The sequence below is a fragment of the Sturnus vulgaris genome, chromosome 5 (genome assembly GCF_052056855.1).
Source record: "Sturnus vulgaris isolate bStuVul1 chromosome 5, bStuVul1.hap1, whole genome shotgun sequence".
Lineage (NCBI taxonomy): Eukaryota > Metazoa > Chordata > Aves > Passeriformes > Sturnidae > Sturnus > Sturnus vulgaris.
Genome location: NC_142247.1, coordinates 33,297,716 through 33,321,903, shown reverse-complemented (window position 1 = coordinate 33,321,903; position 24,188 = coordinate 33,297,716). Strand labels below are relative to the sequence as shown.

At 40.1% G+C, this 24,188-nt stretch overlaps 2 protein-coding genes across 14 annotated transcripts in view; both read left to right on the top strand.

Moving 5' to 3' along the window:
- Nucleotides 1-171: 171 nt before the first annotated feature.
- On the top strand, nucleotides 172-15,802 carry TCP11L2 (t-complex 11 like 2). 13 transcript variants are annotated; one of them, XM_088165389.1, is made up of 12 exons: nucleotides 183-324; nucleotides 3,034-3,156; nucleotides 5,094-5,268; nucleotides 5,351-5,582; nucleotides 6,505-6,637; nucleotides 6,875-6,995; nucleotides 7,701-7,921; nucleotides 8,781-8,917; nucleotides 9,908-10,095; nucleotides 11,473-11,654; nucleotides 12,380-12,552; nucleotides 13,129-15,802. In XM_088165389.1, exons 5-12 carry the CDS (start codon nucleotides 6,540-6,542, stop codon nucleotides 13,371-13,373), a joined length of 1,365 nt encoding a protein of 454 aa, XP_088021515.1. In that variant the 5' UTR covers nucleotides 183-324; nucleotides 3,034-3,156; nucleotides 5,094-5,268; nucleotides 5,351-5,582; nucleotides 6,505-6,539; the 3' UTR covers nucleotides 13,374-15,802. The 13 variants fall into 13 exon arrangements, with proteins under 13 accessions (XP_014732485.1, XP_088021513.1, XP_014732482.1 ...); XM_014876999.2 differs by lacking the exon at nucleotides 5,351-5,582 and having other exon boundaries at nucleotides 172-324; nucleotides 6,502-6,637; nucleotides 12,383-12,552; XM_088165387.1 differs by lacking the exon at nucleotides 5,351-5,582 and having other exon boundaries at nucleotides 174-324; nucleotides 12,383-12,552.
- A 1,004-nt stretch (nucleotides 15,803-16,806) lies between these two features.
- The window catches only part of POLR3B (RNA polymerase III subunit B), a 73,082-nt gene continuing 65,700 nt past the window's right edge, over nucleotides 16,807-24,188 (top strand). Inside the window, exons 1-6 of the mRNA XM_014876994.2 lie at nucleotides 16,807-16,889; nucleotides 18,373-18,405; nucleotides 18,928-18,984; nucleotides 19,069-19,133; nucleotides 19,498-19,573; nucleotides 22,627-22,727. Coding sequence (XP_014732480.1) covers nucleotides 16,824-16,889; nucleotides 18,373-18,405; nucleotides 18,928-18,984; nucleotides 19,069-19,133; nucleotides 19,498-19,573; nucleotides 22,627-22,727 — 398 coding nt within the window. The 5' untranslated portion in view covers nucleotides 16,807-16,823. The remainder of the gene's footprint in view (nucleotides 16,890-18,372; nucleotides 18,406-18,927; nucleotides 18,985-19,068; nucleotides 19,134-19,497; nucleotides 19,574-22,626; nucleotides 22,728-24,188) is intronic.

Here is a 24,188-nt window from a genome sequence, read left to right as displayed (position 1 = left end):
CGCACGCCGGCACGGTCCATTGCTAGCGCGGGGGAGTCCGCCGAAGTGTCTTCCCGTGTCGCCTCCTATTTCTCCACGCTTACTGCCCGGTCGCAGGCAGAATGAGGAGATGCGGGCAGTTTCTACAGGCATAAGCGAAGGCTGGCCCAAGCGCCTCGGATAGTTCGCCGCTGGCAGGCAGGAAAAGATGACATACCTCCCCCCTTCCACTGTCACAGATGGACGTGCCCGAGGAAGACACTAATAGTCCGGGCTGGGTCTTTAAATCGGAGGGGGGCTGTGTACGGCCCCAGCGAGCGCCTCGCAGGACCGCGACGGGCAGCGGTGAGTGATCAGCTGGGGACAGTGGGGCAGGGCAGGACTGCGCCGGCCGGCCGGCGGAGCTGACACGCGGCGGGGTGTCCGGGCACGCTGGGCGATGAGCCGCGGGGTGAGTCCGGGTCAGCGCTGGCTCGGGGCTGCCACCCTCCTGTGCGGTGTGGGTGGCAGGGAGGTGGTGGGCTGGCCCGTCGCTCCGCTGCCCCGGTGGGACTCCCGCTGCTGCAGGTAGGTTTTGCAGTTCCTGCGCTGGGTCTGTAGTTCTACTCTTGCCCCGTGTCTCCTGGGCTTCTGCCATCCCACAGTGTCCGTCGGGCCGATCCGTCCCGACGGCCACAGCCGCAGGGTCTCCCCCTGCAGCCCCGGTCAGCAGGGCAGGGGCACCCCGGGACCTCCGGGGGCATAGGGGCCGGGGCGCTTAGGGGCGGCTGCCCGGGCTCGCCTTCTCTGGGGCTGACAGGGAGCGTTCCCTCCTCACTTCTCCCCCGGATTCCCTCCCCCCGGGCACGTCCTTGGAAACGCTGTTTGTTTTGGTCGGCGAGTGCCAAACTCCTGCCTTTGCTAACTGTTAAAAACATGGGGCCGGGGGAGGAGACAGGCAGCGAAACAGATGGAGGAAGAGGAGGAGCCGGCGGCTCCCCTCGGTGTCGCTCCCCCCGCGGGGGAGGGGAGCTGTCAGGGCGTCCCCGGGCTCCTCTCGGGGGCCGCGGCCCCGCGTCCCGTCACCGACCTGTCCGGGCGGAGGTCGGGGAGCTCGGCCGCATCTCACTCTCACCGATACAGCTTTTTAAGCCTTCACGAAGAGAAGTGTCTCTTCAATGGGAAGAGCAGTGGAGCTAGAAAGCTAAAGGGGAGAAATGTCGGCTGCAAGCTGTGAAAATGAGGAGGGAGTAAATGCAAGTAACTCTTAACAAAGGCTCTTTTCTGTTCTCGTGTCGTGAGTGCTGACAGAGGTGGAGTCGGTGAAAGAGAAACTCGAGACTAAATGAGATTTAGTCGGTGCCAGCTTGAAGATAGTAAGAATGTGAGCCTAGCAGAATAAACAAAGTTAAGACCTTCATAGTGGTAAAACTGGACCGAGCACTCATAAGTCTCTGTGTCCATGCACACTTCCTTTGAACAAAGCAGGGCTGTGGAAAACTTTTCCTTGAAGATGGTATCTGAAGAAAAAACACAAAAACCTGTGAATCTGTCTTTCTCCCTCCTCCCCCCAGGTGCTTCGTAAAATAACTTCTAAAGCAAAACTTCAGGAATAAAGTCTGTTTGTGTCTTCTAAAACTAACCTCATCTTGCAGTCTTGATAAGTTCTAAATGAAGAATCAAGTGGAGTAATGCAGTAACTAATTAAAGAGCAAGATGCCTTTAAGCATCTATAGTTTTGTGTTCATTTTCTTTTTACTGAAAAGAATAATCCCCACCTGTCTAAATGGCAGAAATGTGAGAATTTATTTCTCCATTATTAAATTAGCTAGAATCTTGGGGTTGGTGCATGGAGAAGATACTTTTTAGCTTGGTTTCCCAAAGAGTTTATCCTTAAAAAGCCCTACAGGATGGTACTGACTGAAAGAAAGCAAATATCGTAATGAAGCCCACTGTGACAGTGTCTAACCTAATGTAAATGTGGATAGTCTTTAGTGCACCAGAGTAAAGCAGGTTGTGACCTCAGGCTGAACCTTTAACAGAACAGGTAGGATATTAATATGTGTATTAAGAGTGGCCTAATATATAATAATTAATGAGCAAATAAAAAATTACAAGATGGTATTGTTTATCCAAGATGGTGAGTTACAAAGAGACCTTGCAAGGCTGAAGGGCTTTTTGAAATATTTTTATGTGACCATTATACTAATTTAAACTTAAAGTTCTAAATGAACTTGGTCATTAGTTACTAATGAGAACTTCTGTGCTGTCTACAAAAATGTAAGGAAAATCAGCTCTTCCAGTGTATGCTATAAAGAAAAGACTAATTGACTTAGTTGTCTATTGTTGTAACTAATTAGAAATGCCTTTTTTGGTTTGCACTTACCTTTCATATTCTCAATGACTGTATTTTTGCCTAAGTGTTTTAGATGTCCCCTGCAGGTTCTGCATGTATATTCATGTATGTTTAGTTTGATTTGTTTATCTTTTAAACTTTAAATTTAGCAATAATGTTCTGAATCTGCAGAGTACACCCATTCTTGCTTCCCACTGTGTTTGAAGCATTCTACTAGGAAATGTATTTAGTGTGGCAAAAGATTGCAGTGTTTGTTTGTGAGTCATCTCCTGTTGCAGTGTTGAAACTTCTTACTTAAATTAAGCCTTCTGAAGCACTCTGCTGACATGTACGTGTGCATATATTGTAGGAGAAGGTATGGTCTTGATACATCAAAATGCCATGGGCCTCTTTGAAATGCAACTATTTGTTGCCAAAAGATCTTTTGCTGGGACTAGTGCTTAAGGACGTAATGTATATAAACTTCTAATTCTACCTTAACTGCTTGATCTTCTTGGAAATCAAGATGAGGTGGAAAATGGCAGGGCCAACTCACCTTCATGGCTGGTCTAATGCTTCTTTCAGAAGCACCTTGCAAAGCTGAATATTTTTTATTAACATTGTCATACCCAGAGGTAAGAGGAAGTTCATGAAATGATGATGTGTAAGTTGTATGAGAATATTTGGGGTTTAATGGTCATTTACCTTCTTCCATGTTCTTAACCCGTGAACTGAAGCAGCAGAGACACCGTGACGTGCTCGTACTCTGCGAGTGATTTGCAAGGCTTTGGGCCGCTAGCACTGCGAACAACGTTAATCAAATCTTTTGATGGACCACGTGCTTCAACATTAATCTTTTGGAGGTCAGTTATTTGTATGGAAATAAAGGAGTGTTATACAAGATTAAAGCCTGGAAATAGTGTTCTTATATTGATAAAAAAAAGTAGTTGGAGGGTAATAAAAACTTTGCAGACTCTGTACAGTGTTACTGTATGTTAGTGAGCAGTTCAACATGAAGAACCTCAAGTATGTTCTATAACTAGTTTGTCACAACTAGTTTCTGGTCAGCACTAACGTTGAGATCTGTAACACCGATTTTAATTGAAGAAATAGCATCATCTCTAGCATTAACTAGTGACCGATTTCCAAGCCAAAATATCTCTGGATTTTGGTTTTTTAGGTTCTCTTGCAACTCTGTCTTGTTTAGCCAATAGTGTTTTAAATATTTGCTTGTTAGAAATTATAAAGTTGCCATTCTGATAAGAGTTATGATGCTTAGGATCAGGTAATGCTGCAAGTTCTGTATGCATGATCTCTATGTTCTTGTCAAGTGTCTCTTACTGGCTTCTCCAGTACAGTGATAAACTGTTAGCTGTGTTCTTGCTTATGTGACCAATTCTTTTCACAAAAAACCCCAGCATGAAGTATGGCATAAATAAGGTGTTCAAGTGCCTCCTCTTTCCTCTTGGTAGAGGAAGAAGAATAAACATATACTTAAGAAATGTTAATCATCTCAATTAACAGGGGAGTGCTCATCAGTATAGTAGCTCATCAAGTTATAAAGGCCTATCTATAGCGGATTAGTTGGTACCCAAAAAATCAAATGGTTTAAGCTGTAACTAGGTGCCAACATAAAGAAATATTCTTTTTTCACTACCTCTGGTCTATCCCAGGACCCCACAATATGTTGATTCACATAAGTACAGACAAAGATCATCTTTTTATTGCCTTTTTTCCAAGTTCAGCAGTTGCAAAGTGTGATATTCCTTGCCTACTGAAGTTGATGTGGTTTAATAATAAATGAAGTAATATATTAGTTAAATTTGTTGATGGAGATCATTGCTGGCTAGGTCTCTTCATAAGGTCCACTACAGAATGCTTCGTGGCCCTAGTCAGAGATGGACAGCTACTTTTGGTATCTGGGCCAAATTCCTTTGGTAGTAATTACAGCTGGCTTCCAGCTTCTCATTTTAATATTATGAACATATTTTTCACTTCCTGTCAAGCAGTTAATTATCTGTATCACACTGTGTAGCTGTCCACATTTTCTGCAATTGCAGATTATCTGCCTGAGAGAGTTTCTTTACATAGACAGAAACGCTATGAAGCACCAGCACTTCAGTGGAGGTTGTTGTCTGTGCTAAACAGAATGTTAGAGACTCAGAGTTGCCATTCGACTTAAACCAGAAAACCTATCCACCTTCACCCCTAGGAGGAGTGATTTTTGGGTCTGTGCCATTGTTGATCTGATTCTGAGCACAGACCCACCTAAAGAAGCAGGCCAGACTTTCAGCTACACCCTGTCAGAAATGTAATATTCCGAATTACTTGCCTATTCTTCCCCTGCAACTTCTGTGTTTGCTTCACAGTTGTTACACTCTGTGCAGCCTATTTGTGGAAGGACACTCATTGCTAAACACCACTTCTTCATGAAGTCAGGTGGGGGATGGTAACATTGTGAGATGCCTTTATGGACATTGAAAAATACTAAAATTCTTGCAACAGGCAGCTTCAGGGGTTCCTGTGGGTTTTCTTTCATTTTTTAAATATAACAAATTTATATCTATAGCATAACCACCAAGGTATGAAATAGCTGAAGGTGCAAAGCTTTCTTACAGAACAGGTAGTTTGTTGATAACTATATGATTCTTCATGTTAAGCTGGATCCTTTTCTTTGCTTTTCCTCTTTAGGGAAGGCAACTTCTTGATCTTCATTCACAATATAATGATCAGTAGCGGACTTTTGAGAAACAAACAAAAGTAACTGCTGGTTTTATGGGAATTGTGTTTGTCTTTCCAGGTCTTGTTTACTGTGTAAACAAGGTAAAGGGAAATCAGAATGCCACTCAATGATGAGCAGAACAGTGACTCAGATTCTTCACGCCTCTCGGAAAGCACAGCTTCTTCCAGCGACTCGGAATATTCCAGGCAGAGCTTTAACAGTGATTCTTCAAGCAAACCCAGCTCCCCAGCGTGTAAGCCTGTTTCAGCCTTACCTGCATTGTGCATGGACCAATAAGGCTAACTTACTTTGTTTCTCTTTGCTGTCGTGGGTAGAACGTGGGATTCTGAATCTGTTTTAAGAGTACAAAAAGAGAGGCGTGGCTTTCTCTCTGCTGTGAAGCAGTGCATCTCCTGTGTGTGCAACACCAGCAGCAGCTGTATCCATGGGGGTCTCCCTGTGCACTCCTTCCCTTCAAAAAGTGTAAGAAAAAGTGTATCACCACTGTCTTCCTAACCTTGACATTGGTAGCAGCCAACTCTTACCAGATATGCCTTTGTGCAGAGGGTAGGTTTCTTCTGTTTGATCCTTGCACTTAAAAATTAATTCTGTAACTTACAGATTTGTAATACTATACCAAGTTACATGTAATTAATCTTAAATTAATATTTTTCTTCAATAAATATTAGAATCAACCAGAAAACACACATTTGCACAAGGAAGATAATTTGAGTAATGGTAAATAAAACCTTGGTTAAGATGTGGTTCGTGTGTGTCTGTAAGCATTTGCAGACCATGCTTACTTCTTACATCTATGTAAATGAAGTCTTATATTAAAACAAGCTTGTTAGTGGAGCTGCAGTTGGTGGCTGGCTCTTTTTCTTTGTTACCAGTCTTCCAAATTAGAATTTGAGGATTTAGAAACTTTGGGCACTTGCTCTTGTTTTCCAATGTAGAGTTTGTTTTGTCATTGCTGCTAACTCCTAAAAAATGAGTATAACTTAAATTCCACAGCAAATGAAAGATATGTTGCTCTTAAGTGGAGGGGTACGCAAGTCAGTAACTTCAGAACCTTTTCAACAGGCAATATAACTATCACGTGCTTGGAATTATAGTGGACATCTGATATCTCTTACTGCCCATGCTTTTGGTTGGGTGGCTTTGACAGAACAATTAGTAGGAGATCTGTGGAATGCAAGATCCCATTTAAAAAAAGATGTCTTAGTTCAGATGCAGAAATGTGAAAATGCTCCTCAAAATGTTTTGAGGCTTATGTGGTATTTCCCCACAAACACACACACCCCTGATAAGCTGGGAGTTTCCTGAGTTGGTGTTTTAGGGAGATATAAAGACTTGGTAATCTTGGGTTGCTTTTTTCAGAGTATTGGAGTCCAATTAGCAAGCAGTAAAATTTCTAGGTTTTAGTATATTCAATTGCACTTATCAGCTATAAATATTTGGCTTGAATTGATCTTGTTTGTTCCAGCAGCAAGCCCTCCCAAGGTTATCACATTTGATGAACTAATGGCAGCTACAAGAAATCTGTCAAACTGGACTCTAGCTCATGAAATTGCTGTAAATGCAAATTTTTGCTTAAAACATGAAGATTACCCACAAAACAGGTAAGAGCTTGAATTTTGCAAAGAGCAGTGCTGGTGTTGGAAAGAGAGGAGAAATAAATGGAGCAGTCTAGACTGTGTTATGGGAGCTAGTGATCTACCACCCAAGAAAGACATGGTTGCAGGGCACAATATCTGGGGAGGTGTGTTTCCCAGCAAGTGACCAGTCTCATCTAAAGCAGTTCCAATGATGAAAGCTAGTTGACAGTCTTGTCCATATCTAATTGACTTACTCCACAGCTTTGCAGGCACGGTGAAACAAATTGTACACAAGGCATTTTGGGATCATTTGGAATCAGAGCTGAATGAAGATCCTCCTGAATACGAACATGCTATCAAACTCTTTGAGGAAATTAAGGAGGTAATGTTCTTCCTTCTCTCTTTTGTCAGCTTAGCTCTAAGAGTCCCTTAGTTCACTGAATGGTCTCTAACTTAATTGAGCTGACACCTTCTAGTTCTTCCTTTTATAATGTGAAGCCATGATTATTCAGAACTGAAAATAATGTCTATTTGTAGTATACTTATATTAACCAGGAGTATGGCCACAGTGACATGTTCACTCAACTTTCACTGCACAGTGATCAGTTGAAAGTCCTTTCTTTTCCCAAAACTTCACATCTCTACTAGCCTGTTCCAGAGCCATACTATGAGCTTAGGGCATGAACAATAGTATAAACATGACTGCACCTGCCCATTGTTTGACTATCACACAGGTGAGCACACAGACCTTCAATCCTGGCACAATACCAAGTCTTTCAGTGTTAAGTTAGTAAATATTTGTTTTACAGGGTAACCTCCCAGCTTTTGAACTAGTCTAGTTGTTGACTAGCTTTTTGTTTTTATTAGCTTTGAGCATTTTTGCAGAGCTGTACTGGTGGTTTTTTTTTTCCCAAACAATCCTTTTTTTCCCCACTACCTTTGATAATGTTCAGTCTTAAAATATCTGGTTATAATTTCTCATCTATGTACACCTGACATGAATATTAAGATTTCACTCAAGTGTGTTTACTAAGTGGTTTGGTTTTTATTGATAAGCTTTTTATTTTTTTATCCCCTTCTAATTTAGATTCTTCTTTCCTTCCTGACTCCTGGAGCAAACAGGATTCACAATCAAATTTGTGAAGTTCTAGATACGGATCTTATAAGACAGCAGGCAGAACACAATGCTGTTGATATTCCTGGGCTAGCTAACTATATCATCAACACTATGGGAAAGTTATGTGCTCCAATAAGAGACAACGACATAAAACAGTTAAAAGCAACTGACAATATTGTAGAGTTACTGAGGTTGGTATTTAAGTGTGGTTTTTGGAGAAAAAAAACTCCTCTCTGAAAGGGTAGTAGACAGTGGAAGGCGGTGGGGGCTGGGTAAAGGAAGTCTAAAATGGTGTCAGTTTGCATAACACCTGTTCTCAAACGACAGGAGAACTTCCTGAAGCATTAAAGGGGAAGAGCTCTTACACACAGATTGTGTATCTTACTTGGTAATGAAATGAGTAGGATACCTAGATGAAACCAGGCAGCTTTGAATACCTAAGTTAACAACTCTTGCAATAATCTGTTTCAGAAACACTTTTTGTCTCATTCATTCTTAAAAAAATGTAACCTGCACGCTTGTACTGTTTCTTATTGAAGTGTAACTTCAGATTTAAAGCTCTTTAGTTAAGATCTTACTACTTGAACTTGAGTAAGACATTTACATAACAGGGCAGAAAACAGTGCTCCTTAGGTACACTGAAATATTAAGAGTAAATGGTAGTTGTTCTACTACCATATAGGGATCAAAGCAACTGGGTCAGAAGGATTGTTTCCCTTAATGCAATCAGTGACCAAAAAGTTAAAATCTATTAATTTAGGCTGAAATGTACCAATTTATGTAGTTTTTGAAAAACAACAGTTACAAGGCTGTAGCATTTAGTGATGCTACATTAGTCCTGTTGTTTTTAACTTAGACCAAACCTTATATATACACTCTCCTTCAAGAATTCCAGATGATAGGTAACATATCTGTTACTCTGAAATGCCAATGAAGGAGTTCACTTCTCCCAGAATTGAAATTAAAGTGATAATGTACATGTGCTTTGTGGGTGCTGGTGAAAATCAACAGACTAAATTAAATTGTGAAATTTTAAATTCCTCTTTTCAGACAAATATTCCGTGTTTTGGACCTGATGAAAATGGATATGGCAAATTACACAATTAAAAGCCTTAGACCATACCTCTGGCATAACTTGGTGGATTATGAAAGAACAAAATTCCAGGAAATTCTTGAAGAAACACCAAGTATGTACCATGCTATATTTAATTTAAACTTTTATTTGACAAGATTATTTAAATACATGCTGTGAAAACTCTGTAAGTTGCAGTTAACTTAGAGGAAAACTTCAGTTTCTTGTCTGTGTCTAAGTAATGGGAAAATTTTTTGACAAGCAAGCTATCACTGGATGATTGATTAACTTGCTGTCAGGTTTGTCTCTCTGTAGTCTGGGGCACTTTCAGACAAACTTACATTTGCCAAATTGGTTGGTGTCTGAAAAACAGACAAGTGGTGACTCTTGCTGTCTGGATGCAGAAGCCCTACGTAAAATGAGACTTTTCTCTTTTGTGTGCAACAGTTCTGTTGTTAGTATGAAGTAAACATGTGAAACCAGTGCCTGAAAGCTGGAAGGGGTAAGGTCAATTTTTAGTACACAGAAGGCAGGCTCTGAACAAAATTTCTTAGATGATCCCAAATGAACTTGATCCACTATTACACGTTTTGTGTAATTTGGTTCAACAGTGTGCAGAAAGCTTTCTAACATCTGGACCAGGGGCTTCTAAAATAGGAGCCCTGAGCCACTGATAGGGCCTGCAGTGTTCATATATGCAGCCTGAGGAAAACTACCACAACAAATAAAATGTTTTAATCTTCCTTCACCTCTACTTTTCGGTCTTATACCATATCTGATAAGTGGCTGCTCCAAAAAAGGGAAAACCATTCTTTGGGAACTCAAACTCTGAGACTTCTATTACCTAAAGATCTTGTCTGAAGTCTTTGTGGCTGGGTTTGTACAAATCAGGTAGAATTTAAAGGTGACCAGTGGAAGATGATCAGTATAAGAAAGTGAGAGAATTACCATGTGTGAAGACTAAACTGTCCATTATGTTTAAGTCTTCAGAAGTTGAATTCTCTTATGTATGCAACTCTTTTTTTTTTTTTTTTTTTTTTTTTCTCAAGGTAGTTCTTATTTTGATGAAGGCATGCAGTAAATCTGTTCTATTTGCAATGCTTAGGTGCCCTGAATCTCACAACAGAATGGATAAAGGAATCAATAGAAGATGAATTGTCATCAGTTTCTGATGAGTCTTCATCATCCCCTGGTGCTAATAGTAATTCAAAACCAATTATTAGTCCTACCCTGGTGCTAAACAATGGCTACTTGAAGCTGTTACAGTGGGACTATTGCAAAACAATTCCAGAGGTAAGAAATATATTTGGATGTCTCCAGATTACCAGCTATATAAATCATTGATGTGATATAATAATCCTGCTGTTGATGACAGTAAGTGAATATTCTCTTGCATTCCTTAAATTTCTGCACAGTAAATTTGAAATTTGGAGATTATATTCTAGTCCAGTTTCTGAAATTCAAGATGGGCAAGTCAACAACCAGAAAAGAATAAGGTAAAGGTTGTTCTCCCTCTTTCCAATCATAGCTCACCAGCTCCACCCTAAGAGCAGACTTGGCTGTGGTCAAAGGCTGGGCCTTGTATTTGGCAGTACTTGGCTTTCTCTATCTTTAAAAGAACTGACTGTAGCACCCTGTTTTCCTAACAGCAGCAGGAATTGGTGGGATCACTCTTTCGAACAGAATCAGTAAAAACTTGAGGCCTCTAAAGTAGGTATTTACCCGTTTTCAGTGCATGTAAACTATTGCTTCAAGACTGGGTGTTCAGTTTTCCCCTCGAATTCCTGATTACTGATCTCTGCAACTTTCCCTAAAGCCAGTATGAAATTTGCCATCAGTCGGGGCTAAAATTTGCATTTCCACGAGGGCCTTAGCTACATGTAAGGTGGCCTGGCAGAGAATTTGTTAAATACATGGAAATGCTCTTGGTGTTTTCCAGTCAGTGGACAGAAGGAAAACCACCTTCTTACCTTTCTGTGAACAGTTTTGAGTAAGAACTACGTACAGATGTCCTCTGTGGATCTAGCTTGCCATACTATGAAATTGCTACCAACTACAGTTGGTATATTACAGTTGGATGTTCATGCCCCTGTGCTGGTCAGGATGAACTCTTTGTAACCTGAAGTTAACTCCAGCTACATCTTGCTGTGGGGATTACTTATGTTCTTGGTATGATCAGCTGGCTTTTTGCCTGGAGCGGGTTATGTATCACTTGCAGAACCTGCTCTCGTGGTTGAATTGGTGGTTGTCAAGCATAGTTGTTCATTATTATCCATCAGTTACAAATCTTGGCATTTTTTCGAAAGACACCCAAATCTAGAAGACTGTTCTGTCTGTAACTTGGTCATTACAATGTCCTCTGGATCCTCTGAGCGTTCCATGTCATGGGCTGAATTGGTGGTTGCAGATTTGTCAGCAGTGATGAGGAATAAGGTGCAATGTCCTCAGTTTCCTCATTACTTTTCTTTCCACCAGAGGTTTACTTCTGGTACTTGTTCATAATGCCACTTCATGCTATGCTACATATTTAGGGTATTTCAATTGCTGTCTCCTCTGGGTTTGTGTATTTGTGATTAAAATAGTAGTGCTTCATGCCTACATCCTCGATCTATCCTTTTCCTCTCTCTCTCCGTCTTTATTCCTAAATTAGTATTATTGTTTCAATTCTAGACTCTAATAACAGATGAAGTTCGTCTTCAGGAGTTAAGAGAAAAGCTCAATCAATTAAAAGTCATAGCTTGTGTTTCTCTCATAACAAACAACATGGTGGGTGCAGCAATTGTAGATGTGCCTGATTTTGCTGACCAGCTGAAAAGGATCTCCCTTCCTCTTCTTGAAGGCATGAACAAGAAGTAAGACCTTCTTTTTACTCCTCTTTTTAACTTTTGGGTTTTTTTGATAGGAAACAATTCTAGTGTCATAGCTGGTGCTTGTTATCCATAGGAAGATAACAAATTTTAATCATTTATATATTCCCTTTATGATACAAGGCCCCTATATGTTAAGACACATTTTTTTCAAAGGTAGATTTTAATGAAATGTTAGTCTTGATGTTAATGTACGGATTCTGGAACCCAGTAGTAAATTTCATTCATACATTTCTAATACTGGAGAGACTGACAATACATTCACCAAATCCTCTTGGGAGTTGCTTCAAATTTGTTGTACATAGTTCAAGTTACTTGGCTGCCTATTTCTTCAGCTGCTTGTACTACAATCAAGTCTGATGCATGTGACTGTCTTTTAAAAGCGTTTTCCACTCTGTTTTTTCTCATGAAATGCTATGCATGTGGCCCAGAAAAACACCTAGGCACAAGGATAGTGAGCTGGTTGTCACAGCTGCACACTTGAAGTTACTTTTCCCATTTGAATCACAGCTAGGGCCTTATTTTATCTTCCACATAGAGATTTTCCTGTATATGTAAATTTACATAAATCTGCAGCAAAAAATGAAAACTTTTCAAAATTCTCATTGCAGAGACCAGCTTGAAAATAAAAGGGAAAGGATACAAGTGAGGGCACTTTACAACCTGTGCTCCAGAAACTGCAGAATTTAATGCTTTTCTCTTTCTTCCAGAAGTTTTGACTTGAAGGAAGCTCTGAATGCTATTGGCATCCAGATCTGCAGCACAGTGAACAAGTCTCTAAGTGAAAGAGGTCTTCCCACTCTTAGTGAAGAAATGCAGAGTAATTTAATGGGTCAAATCGCTCATATTGTTGAGAAGAATAATCCTGTCTGTTCCTTGATTGGTTAGTAAGATACTACCTAATTGTCATATTGTATGTGTTTGTTTATAAACTTATTCTGAGCAAGCTTAATCAGCTGTCTGATTATCTTCTAAAAGCATTTTCTTACTGCAGTAAGATACTGACTCAACTAAGACTAAGGAAATGTTGTTTACTTAGAGATGGTGTTCTTGGTATGCTGCAGAGCGTGGTTAGTCACAGCTCGAAATAATTGTAAAAGTGCATGTAGAGACAAGCCTAAGCAGCCTAGTATTTTGGAGAAGAATTTAGAAAAATGAGTGACTATTTTTCTTTCTGTCCATTTTGGATTTAAGCCTAGTGGGTTTGTTTATTTTCCTTTGAGACTACTTCATATTAGTCAGTGTGACTTGTTGCAGTAGGTTTATGCTGTGTTCACCTTTAGTAGCCAAATTTAAGAAGCATAGAGTATTGTTTCCCACCCCAACACAATCTTGGGAAAGAGCTGTTGCTTACATTGTTGGATTTTTTACTGTGCTGATGTGCAGGGTGTTTACAAAGTGACTGTGGCTTCGTCTCGAGTTTACATGTGTTCTAAGCATACTTTGTATTCCATTTCAGACAAACGAATCCAGCTCTTCATGAGAAGCTTGCTTGCTCTTCCGAGTCTTCAGAAGTGTATGCCTACTGTGCCAGGAGGCCTTTCTGTGATTCAGACAGAGATAGAGTTGCTGGGATCTCAGTATGCAAGCATTGTAAACTTCAATAAAAAAGTGTATGGACCATTCTATGCAAACATACTTAGAAAACTGCTTTTTCCTGAAGCAGCAATGGAGAAAACAGAAGCAGAAACATCTAGCAGTTAAAAAATGTACCCTTTTTTAATCTTCCAAGACAGTGGAGAAGTCGCGTCTCTAAGAACAGCCTACTCCAGTGACTGTTGATGGGAGAAGGTCTTGTAAAATGTATACAGATAGTTTCTGAAATTCACTGTAAAGAAATTAATGTCAAGGTCATATACATATATTTTAATAGAAAAGTATTTGTTTAATGGATTGTCATTTATAATAGCCAGTGAATTATTAATTTCCATAGCAAACATTTATTATGACTCGCAGTGGGAAAGAGCTGGTGATGTACTTACTGTTTTTGCCACCATCAAAACAATATTATTTTTCAACTCAAATGTATTTACATATAGCAATGCATATTAGGAAATGACAAAAGAACTATAGATAAAATGTAGTATGCTTACATTGTATTTTTGTAGAGCAACATCTCAGACAACAATTACGTTTCTGAAAGTATTTTGAAGAAGAAAGTATAGCATAACTGCTTCAGTAACCAAACCCAGGTTCATACTAGGCCAAGTTCAGGTACTCCTGCAATTACTGGACCCAGAACTTTGCCTCTGTTACATTAAAGAACGCCAGTGTTACAAGCTGTTTGCAGGATAGCATTAGTTACAGAAGCAGCATTCACCACTTCAAGTAGGAATCATTCAAAACTTCTCAACTCTAATTAAGATTAATGATACACCTAAGAAACATGATGTTGGGAGGGTGGAGTATATTTCTGTATATAGTGTTTATTCAGTGGAGGTCATACAGATCTTTAATATGTGTATGTACTGATCTTTGATCTTAATGGATGGGTATTAAGCATTTTTAAGTTTGGTCTTTCTAACCTTTATTCCCAAAAGCACTTAAGACTGACCTTACAGTGTACTACAGAAGAACTACCCCTTTCATACCCTTATCCAACAGAATGTTTTTTCACAAGATATTCTTAGGCCTGAAAGCAAGAACCCATGTAATTAGTAATTTTTGAAAATATTTTTAGATTCACTTTTTTACAGAGTGTGAAAGAAATGCTCCCATTTCCCTCAAATTTCTTTGACTGGGCCCCAAGACTTAGTTCCCATTTAATGCATTGGGAATCTCACATACAGAAAACGAGTAGAATTGAAATTAAGAAATGTGGAAGTGAACTTCTGTAAGTTTACCCACACTTTATTTTGCATATTTCAGATTACTGGGATTAGATAGATAGTTCTGGAATACATATTATAGACATATTCTTGTCTATGAAATTGAATAATTTACTTGAAAATTATATTTTAATATATTACCATATAATACTCCTTTTAAGATGTCATATATAGAAAACCTCAGTGTGGTACAAGTTAGAGCTCGTTTTTAATATTTTATATTACAATCTAATTTTTATGAAGAGACAAAAATATCCTGTGGAAGTGTAATGTGTCACAAATCGTTTATGTACATTACTGTGTCTATCATAAAGATAAAGAAAACCTGGGCATTATTAGCACTGTGGTTTTGTAGTCCATTTCTACAGGAATGTGTACCCTTTATAGCAAGGGAGATTACTTCTATTCAGTTGTTCTTCAGTGGCCAAGGACTTTGGTCACATGTACATGTTAAGGAAAACCGTCTCCAAAATGCCTTTTTAGAGAAATTTCTCTAGTGCACTTCTGTTCTTTCCCTTGTAAAAACATTGCACAAAATAAAGATGAACACATATTTTAAAGGGAACTGTTTCTTGGAAAACCTGAGAGAAAGGAACTCTTAGACTATAATAACTGTGCCATTAGGTAAGCCAGGCTTGCTCAGATGAATATGAAATTTTGATAGGCAATTGAAAATCATGAAGAGAAGAATACATTTCAAAAGCAGGTAGAGGAAATAAATCTTCGTGATTTGCTACAATTTTAGAAGTACCTACATGATTTTGAGCTTCAGCCAAAAGAGAATTGTGTGAACATTTGAAGGTGATTGTTAATATGATTATGAACTTTTAATTGTAATATTTTATATCCATTCTATTGTACAAATAAATGTCAAATTATAGCTCTTTAATGAGCTGGGAAAGTTGCCATACTAGTTTTTACCAGCAAATACTCAAAATACAGCATTTATTGGGGAGGGTTGGCGATTAGGGTAACTTGCAAAGGGCATTTTCTAGCATGGCCTGTGTTTTAAGTGATTGTTTAATGTGTTTTAATTTAATGTTTCAAACATGGACATTGCATCTGTTTAATGTCATGTGTTGCATGCTGTTTATGCTACTGTGGCTGAAATGCACTTGCCTCTACTCAGAAGCTGTTCTTGTGAAACAAGATGCCGTTCTGTAGCAGCTTTGTTAAAAAACAAGTCTTTGAGGGTTTGTATGCATTAAATTTTGTTTGTGGTACCATCAGTGGTGAAAAGTCATTTATACAAACTTTATTAAATGCAACGGATTGTTAAATGCCAAAGATAAATGACTGCACTAATATTCTGTTGTGACTGTTTTTCTGTTACTTCTCAGGAGCAGCTCCAGTGTAGAGTTACTTTAACCCAGCTGAACAAGTACTATTCAAAACAGTTGCCTGCTTAAATCTGATTATTTGGGTGAAGGATGTATTGGGTTTGCACGGCAGAGGTGGAGTGGATTGTAGGTGTGGCTTCTGTGAGAAGCTGCTCCAGGCTTCCCCCTGTATCCGACAGAGGCCTTGCGTGGACTAAAAACATGGATTGCCACGTATTAAACAAACTCTCCACTGACTGTGCGCTTTAGGCAGGAAACCAAACGGACGGAGTCTGAAAAGTTACTCCTCTTTAGGGTAGGGCCTTAGTGTCCAGGATGGGTGGAGCCCAAACTCCGTGAATGTTTCTCATGTGGCCCCTGAGCCAGAGCAGACGTGTGTATGTAGTTTTTACACTCTGCTTTTAGAACTTACCAATTTTTATATTTACATATATATACCTCAAAACCTTACTGCCGCAGGAACCTGCTGCGATCTCTAATGCTTCTTGTTTCATCTTGAACTGGGGCACATGAGTTGCTCCCGATTTGACTGCAACTTTTGTGTCTCTGTCGCACCGACCCTTGTAAATAAATTTGTAGGTGATTCAGCTACAGCATTCAATGATAATAATAATTAATAATAAAAACGCTAAAAGCTGATGTCTCGCGTTTTTTACATGCTGGAAACTGCAGGAAAGCCGTTTAAAGCCCAAATGCTCCGTGTCCCTGCTGCTTCCTGGCCCCCCGGGTGCGGGGGGTCGTGACCGGCTCGGGGATTCAGGGGGAACCCCCGGGAGGGGCCGGGCTGCAGAGAACTGTGAGGGGCTGTAGGGCACCGGGAGGGGTTGTAGGGCACCGGGAGGGGCTGCAGGGCACCGGGAGGGGCGGGCTGTAGGGCCCTGGCCGCGCTCGGCGGCGCCCGGGCTGCGCGGGGCCGGAACCTTCGGGCGGCGCGCCGGAGCGCGGGGGGACGCGCTGTGCTGCAGCGCCGCGGTGCGCGGGTGGCGATGGAGGCGCTGGGTCTGGGCGCGCTCACCCCGGAGCAGGCGGCGGCCCCGGTCAACACGGTGGAGGTCAGCAGAGCAAGGGCCAAGCGGCTGGGAGCTCCTCGGGCTCTCCCGGAGCGCGGCCGGGCTGGGCTGGGCTGGACTGGACTGGGCTGGGCTGGAGTGGGGTGGAGGAGTCTCCTGCCGGCGCACACGTGGAGTTCCCCCTGCCCGTGCTGCGCCACTCGGGGTGTGAGTGTGTGGGGGGCGTTGTCTGGTCCGAGGTGCCCCTCATGAACCCGGGCTCGGCCTGCTGAGGTGCCGTCCTGTCCCTTGTCTCTGCCCGACCTGTGTCCCGCACGCAGTGACGGAGCGGTCTGGGGTGGAAGGGACCTTAGAGCTCATGTCCTTCCATCCTCCTGCCTTGGCAGGGACATCTCCCGCTACACCAGGTTACCCAGTGCCCCTTCCAGCCCGGCCTTGAAATAGTTACTTAAGATTAAAATCATTGGTCTCATCCCTAGGCCATCAGTTTAACTGCAATACTATTTAACAGATTAAATCCCTTTTTTAAGGCATGACATTTAAATCAACTGCTCTTCAGCTTTCCAGACTGTAAACGCTACTGCGTATAAACCACAAGGGACCAGTAGTAAAAGCCACACCATACTGCATGTGTCTCTTTTTACTGCATTAGCTTTGCCATTATTAGATGTTAAATCGGGATCACAAGCAGGATTAGTAGATTAACAAACAACAGCAGTGAAGGCTGAAAGCCAAGAGCACCATCAGCATTTCCGTGGATATAAGAAAGCTAACAACTTTCTATAGGTTTTTTTGGTTATTAATTTTGTAGTATTTTAAAATGGTAATAGATGGAGAAGCCTGTGAGGGCCCCTAAATAAAGGGATTTTGTCTCCAGACAAAGATATATGCAAGCTTTTGCACTGCTATGGTGGGAGAAAGTGGGGTTGATGTAAAGAGATGTTCCCTGTGATCATCCAAGATTAGAAATTGGGGAAAGTTTGTGGAAACCTTGATATATTTAGCACTTGTCAGTACTTTTGTTAAATCTTTGTAGCGTTTAGGGTCCTGATAAATGTTACAGAAACTTGTGTCTACAAGTGCTGCTCCCAGGGCTGAGGTTCTTCCATGTATTTTGTAAAGTAAAAGTTGTAGGAAGTCTTCCGTTTCTGTGAATATAATTTACAGTGTTAACAGAACAAAACCAAAAAAATGTTAGTTGATCCTAAATGAGGACATAGTGTTAAGGAATTTTCTAAGAAAAATATATTTTCACATAAGTTGCTCTTAGGAAAGGCAGTGTGCCATTGCATCATGAGTAAATACTACACATATGGTTTACTGAGATGATGCAGATAATTTTTATCCATCTCTATTGGCTTTAGACGGTCTTTTTTTTTTCCCCCTCTCAATGTATCTGATTCTAAATAATGTTACTGTTCAAAATACAACAATAACAATAAAGCATGCAGACAAAAAAGGCTCAGGCATGTTAGATATTTGGCTACTCCCTGGAAATATGTTTCAAACTGTTTTTTGTTTTCAGGAAAAATGGAGACTTCTTCCAGCATTTCTAAAGGTTAGTGCTACACACTCATTTCATGGTGTGAATACTTCATCTCCTTTTTAACTTTGCATTTCCTTCTTCTAGCTTTTACTGTTTCCCAGAGTACCTGTTCTCACTTTCCTGTGGATTTTGCCTTTTTTTTTAGTTCCTTGCAGTTATCAATAGACTTGTTCCATGAATTGTTTTCTTGATTAATTTACAGATTATTTTGTGGAGACATCCTCCTAGAGGTTTGCATTTTGGTGTGGTTATTCTCAATCCGTACTGTATATATGTAATGCTTCCAGATTATTTTCCTGTTTTACTGGCTCTCAGAGACCCTATCCATGCTCTTTATATGACAACTCTGGTGTATACTTGGAAATGTAGTATAGAACCAGAGTGAGCACCCAGCCACTTCCCAGAAGTTAGTCAGCTGAAAGAATTTAGCACAGTTATCCAAAACTAGTTATAAATTCTTATATCTTCATTTCCACCTTGTGTGATCAGCGTTACTGAAGCTGATTTTATTTGGTGCGTGCATGTCTTTTTCAGGTGAAAGGGCTGGTGAAGCAGCACATAGACTCATTCAACTATTTCATCAATGTCGAGGTAGGCTTTCCTGGGGAAGGGGGGAGAGTGACTCTTAATACTCAGAAAAGGCCGTGGTTCCATTTTGTTCTTTTTCTCTTCCAGATAAAGAAAATCATGAAGGCCAATGAAAAAGTGACAAGTGATGCCGACCCAATGTGGTACCTGAAGTAAGGATGAGATGATTTCTGTGTCAGTAGCAGCATGAATTCTGTCTCATGGGTTTGTTAGCAGCTATAAAGTGTTTATAAGCACTTGTGTAGGTATAAATCAAGATGTTTTCCATGACTTATCTCTTACTTTATGCAATGAAAGATGGGAAGATTTAAAGGTTTACTGCACATGCAGACTAAATTTTAACTAATTCGACCACAACTCAAATACAATGAGTTACTCTGATTAATAATGAGCAATGATTCTTCCCAACTTGTGTTCATCAAAGTAATTTCATTTTTAAGTGTATGTAAAAGTTTGCTTCCTTCGGGTTGCCTGAAAAGTATTTGCATCATTGCTTATTTTGAAACTGTATTACAGGTACCTCAATATCTATGTGGGTACTCCAGATGTGGAAGAAAGCTTCAATGTGACACGACCTGTATCACCTCATGAGGTATTAATGTTTGCATCTGTCTTGTTGGGCTTTTTTATCTTGGGAATGTCTTAGATAATAGCTGCATGTAATTTTGAGTACATGCTTGTTGCCTTAGGTAGTGCAATGCATTCCACCATCTCTGTAAAAAGAAGCCTCAGAGATTTAAACATCATGGACTAAAGCTATTAAATTTTATTTTAATTTTTTCTGTATTCAGTGTTTTGTGTTAGCTGAATTTGAGTGGATTTCCATGAAAGTAGTGAAGGTACTGCTCTTGCTTAGTCTTGTGGCTCTCCATATGACAGAGCTGAAGTCCTCATGCTATAATGTAGAGTTCTTTGATATTAATATTAGCCTTGCTATTGTCTGCACCATAGGTCACTTCAGTCTATGTTTCCCTTCCAGTCTTTGGGAACTTGTATCTGATTTTTTGCTCGTATTTTTAAAGTCTGATTCAGAAAGCACACCAGGAAACTTCAGGCAAAAACAGATGGAAATTGTTAAAATTACAAGAAACTGCAGAAGAACATCAGCCTTCTGAAGAGTATATTTAATTTCATTGTAGTGCTGTAGGCATGTAGGTTCACAAATGGATTGTGTACTTCTGGAATGAAGACGTGTGTTTGAGGACATGCTGCTGTCACTGAAATCAGAAAGTCTCTTGGTTTTGACCAGCAGGTTGTAAGGCAGCTTCTGTATGTGTTAGAAAGCTGTAAGCTAACAGAAGCTTTGAACTTTTTAGGATTGTTTTCGTGTATCTGGAGCCATTCAGTTCTCTTCAAAGTGCTCAGGATCACATTATTTCTCTCCTGCTACTGTACTTTGAGATTTATACCACTGTGACAGAGGTCGTGGCCACTTCTTTTTGGCCTCTGATGGGGGAGCTGAGCTTGGAACTTTGACTCATTTACCTACAGACATCCTGTGGTCAACCTCATAACTCAGTTCACATATCAGATCCTTTATTCCTTGCTATATCCATGTGATACTTGAAGTTGAAATGTCTCTTTTGTCATCTAATCTAGACTATCGTGACATCATTCTATGTTTTGCAGGAATTCTGTAAGAACTAACTGTTAAGTGGCTGCCACTTGGGCATAGCCACTTTCTGACTCCAGTGACCTGGCTCAAATCTCATTTGGTTCAATGGAAAGCTTTGAAATAAAGCCAGTAACTCAGCCAGATGTCAGATGAGAGTTGCTGCATCTCACAAATGTGCAGCTAGCATTAAATCAGTAGATGTGAACATGCACAAAATGCAACAGAAAGATTTCTTTCATATGAGTGAAATTGCATGCAAAAAAATGTTTGTGGCCAACAACTCGTATTCAAGAATTCAGGTATTAATATGCTTGCTTACTTTATAACTAAAGTGACTGCATGTGCAGAAGAAGGCAGAATAAATGCTTATAGAGCATATTTACCTTGAATTTAGAATAAGATACTCTTGTATCTCAAATATATTCTCATTGATGCTTAATGCTAGTTCATAATTTATTTTCAGTGTGCTGAAATACATTACACACATGGAGGCCACAGTTACTTTCTTAAATAGGATGCTGCTCAGGTCAAGCTTGGGTGCCTTGAAAACAAAAGTGGATTTTTTAGTTAGGAGTCTGCTGTTACATTTCTCTGTTGAAGGCTTATAAAATTCCTTCCCAAAACCACCTAAAATCATTAGATCATTATGAGGGTCTGAGTATATATCAAGTCATGCCTGTCTTTTACTTTTAGATGTCTATAGTAAAAAGTTACCTCAAGGAAGATGATACAAAAATGCACATGCTGGAATATTACACTGTAATTTGTATTTTACATCTGTGTCTTGTGTTAAAAAAGCACACACAGAGAATGCCAAGGCATTTTTTCCCTGATGTAGGACTAAAGAGCCTGTCTAACTGTCTTTTCCTCCTGTTCTTATGGGAGTTTCATGAACTATTCATATAGATGAATTTAAAGTAATTAGAATATGGAAATATTCTCAGTTACTTTTAAATTGGATGTAGTTGCTGGGAGCAGAATGGCATCTAGTTTCCTACAAGGCGTGGCTGAAAGCTGCTGGTGTATATCAGTGTTTAATTACTGGAGAAGAGGTTTACTTTGTAGTGTGGAGAGGAAAAACATCCAGTTTGTGATGATTCTTGAGGCGTATTTTTCCATAGAGCTGCATCTTCAATACACAGCACAATCTCAATTGCCTTTTATTAATACTGAAAGACTGCAGAATCATAAATATGCAAGTCTGACTGCTGTTCAGTGTGTACTCCTGGAGCTGACAGGTAAAGCATGCTCAGTGAGGTCACGAATGACCTGCTGTGACTTGCTCTGCTGTGTTCAGCAGCTGCAGTAAGGCCTGTCTTGCCTGAAGAGACACAGTAATACCTTAAGGGCTGGCAACATGTTAGAGTGGGGCTGGGAAGAGCAGACCGGAAAGATTGGATTAGAAATGATTGAGCCTTGAGATATCTAATGCCCTAGATATGTTTATTCTGCTTCTCTTGGTCTCCAAGGAATTTGCAGACAAATTCTGGGAATCTTGGGAGGAAGTGATTCTGTAGTGAGCTCTCTGTAAATCATCTTTAGAAACATGCAGTGAGGTTGCTCATTCTGCTAATAAGGTAGTGTGGTGTCACTCTCAGTCTTGTGCCTTTCCATTCTGTCAGATTTCATATGGCAGCACAAATCTTCAGCTGTTGAGGGTCTACCTATAGAAATGTCTCTGAGCTGAGCACTGTTCAGACACACTGTGGTCTTTGTGCCAGCCCTGCTGATTAAACCTGTTTGTTTAATTAGAGAGTGTTGAAGGTATGCTCTGCAGTGCTGCCTTCTGAAGGCACAGATCTGCTGTCTGCTTTTGAAAATCAAAATAATTGTTTTTTGGATTTTTTTGGATTTTGTTTTAAACAGGAGAGTCTGTCAAACATTGTTCAGGTATCACAAAGATCTTGCTGAAGCTTTACTTTGCTTGATTTCTTTGTGAGGATTTACAGGGCAGGCCAAATACAGGCTGTTTTAAGAGATACTCTTCATTTTGAAGTGAGCACCTGACCGTGTGTCTGTTGTCCTTTCAGTGCCGCCTGAGGGACATGACCTATTCTGCGCCCATTACCGTGGACATTGAATACACCCGAGGCAGCCAGAGGATCATCCGCAATGCCTTGCCCATTGGCAGGTGAGACACCACGTGCTGACCTTCTGCTCTGTTTTCCTCTGCTGCCGTGTCAGGAAGAGTTTGTACTGCAAAACACGTGTGGGCCAACCTGCTTCCTTGTTGAAAGAAACAATGAGCATGCAAATCTTCATAAACAGCTGTACAGGATTTTCAGGGTCTAAGATCTTGTTTTGCACAAGCTTCTGATAATGTGTCCTTCCAGAGAAGGATGGATATTAGGATGAGTGTTGTCTCTGATTCTGTTGATATAAAACCACAGAGGAAAATGCATACCTGGAGCTGCAGGTTGCATTATTGTAAAATGACAGGCATATTTGCTTTATAGCTAAATTACTCAGTCTTTCATACGTAGTATGGAGAGTAGCATCTGTGGAAGGTGGATGGTAAAATCAGTAAAGCAAGCATTGGTTCTGCTGCCCAAGTTAAGCTTTCATTTAGAATTGCTTATGTTATGTTATTACACTGGCTTTAAGGGCATACATGCAGAGAGTTTTTTCCTGTTAAAAACTGTTAATATCCAGTTATTATTTCCATGGGAAATAGTTTTCTTCATCTGTCTCTAGTATTATACTTGTTTCCTTTGGCGAATGCTCTCGTTTGACATGCAGTTTGGACTGGGACAGATGTTTCACTCGTGTTTTCAGTAACAGCATTTGAGTGTTCCATTTTACCTGATGCCAACTGCTTCCTATTTCTCATATAAACAGCCAGTGCTGTTTATATTTTATATTGTATATGATAGAAGATTTTGCTTGTCATATAAAACTTCTTATCTCCAGGAAGCACTTTCTCAGTGAAATGTAGTGATAAGATAGCTTTTTTTAGTCTGCAGAAATACAGAATGTGAGTTAATCGGTTTTCTTTTAAGATATAAGAATATGAAAACAGCAAAGAAATTTAAATAATTTATAATATCTGAATGCAAGAAATATAGCCTAATCTTGTTTTTTTTTTATTGAAGCAAATTTGAATGAAAAATTTCAGAGGTTGAAAATATTTGGGTAGTAGAACTCATGAATAATTTTTGTCAACGTGTGTTTTAGAAAACACTTGGAACACAGTTCTTATGAAGGCTGTCCACCAAGGAGTGAAATTGTGTAAGCTGGATCAAAAGTCAACTTTTCTGTAGAAGAGGCTAAAGGGCATGGAGGTCTTTTGATGGATGTAGTGGTAAACTGGTTTTATCTTTTGCAAGATACAGCTTTCTCTTTGGAAGTAAACTGTGCTCTCTTTCCAAAGTTTTAATGAAAAATTTGAGAGTGAAAAGGTACATTATGAAGTTGACTATAAAAGTACACTTTTCAATATTAACTGCATAATCGTTGCTGGTTAGTTGTTAAATTGAAAAGTTGCCAAATTGAAAGTGAGCATTCCAAGGTTTATCATGGTGTGATAGAATAATTCAGGTTGAAAGAGTACAATCTCCTGCTCAGCCTCTCGTACAGCCTCCTGCTCAAAATG

Bases quoted from the DNA above. Each gene is read 5' to 3' on its own strand.
- TCP11L2 (XM_014876996.2), top strand. From the start codon at position 5,133: ATGCCACTCAATGATGAGCAGAACAGTGACTCAGATTCTTCACGCCTC. The intron at 6,638-6,874 runs GTAAGAGCTTGA...CTTACTCCACAG, and splicing joins GAAGATTACCCACAAAACAG to CTTTGCAGGCACGGTGAAAC. The intron at 12,553-13,128 runs GTTAGTAAGATA...ATTCCATTTCAG, and splicing joins TCCTGTCTGTTCCTTGATTG to ACAAACGAATCCAGCTCTTC.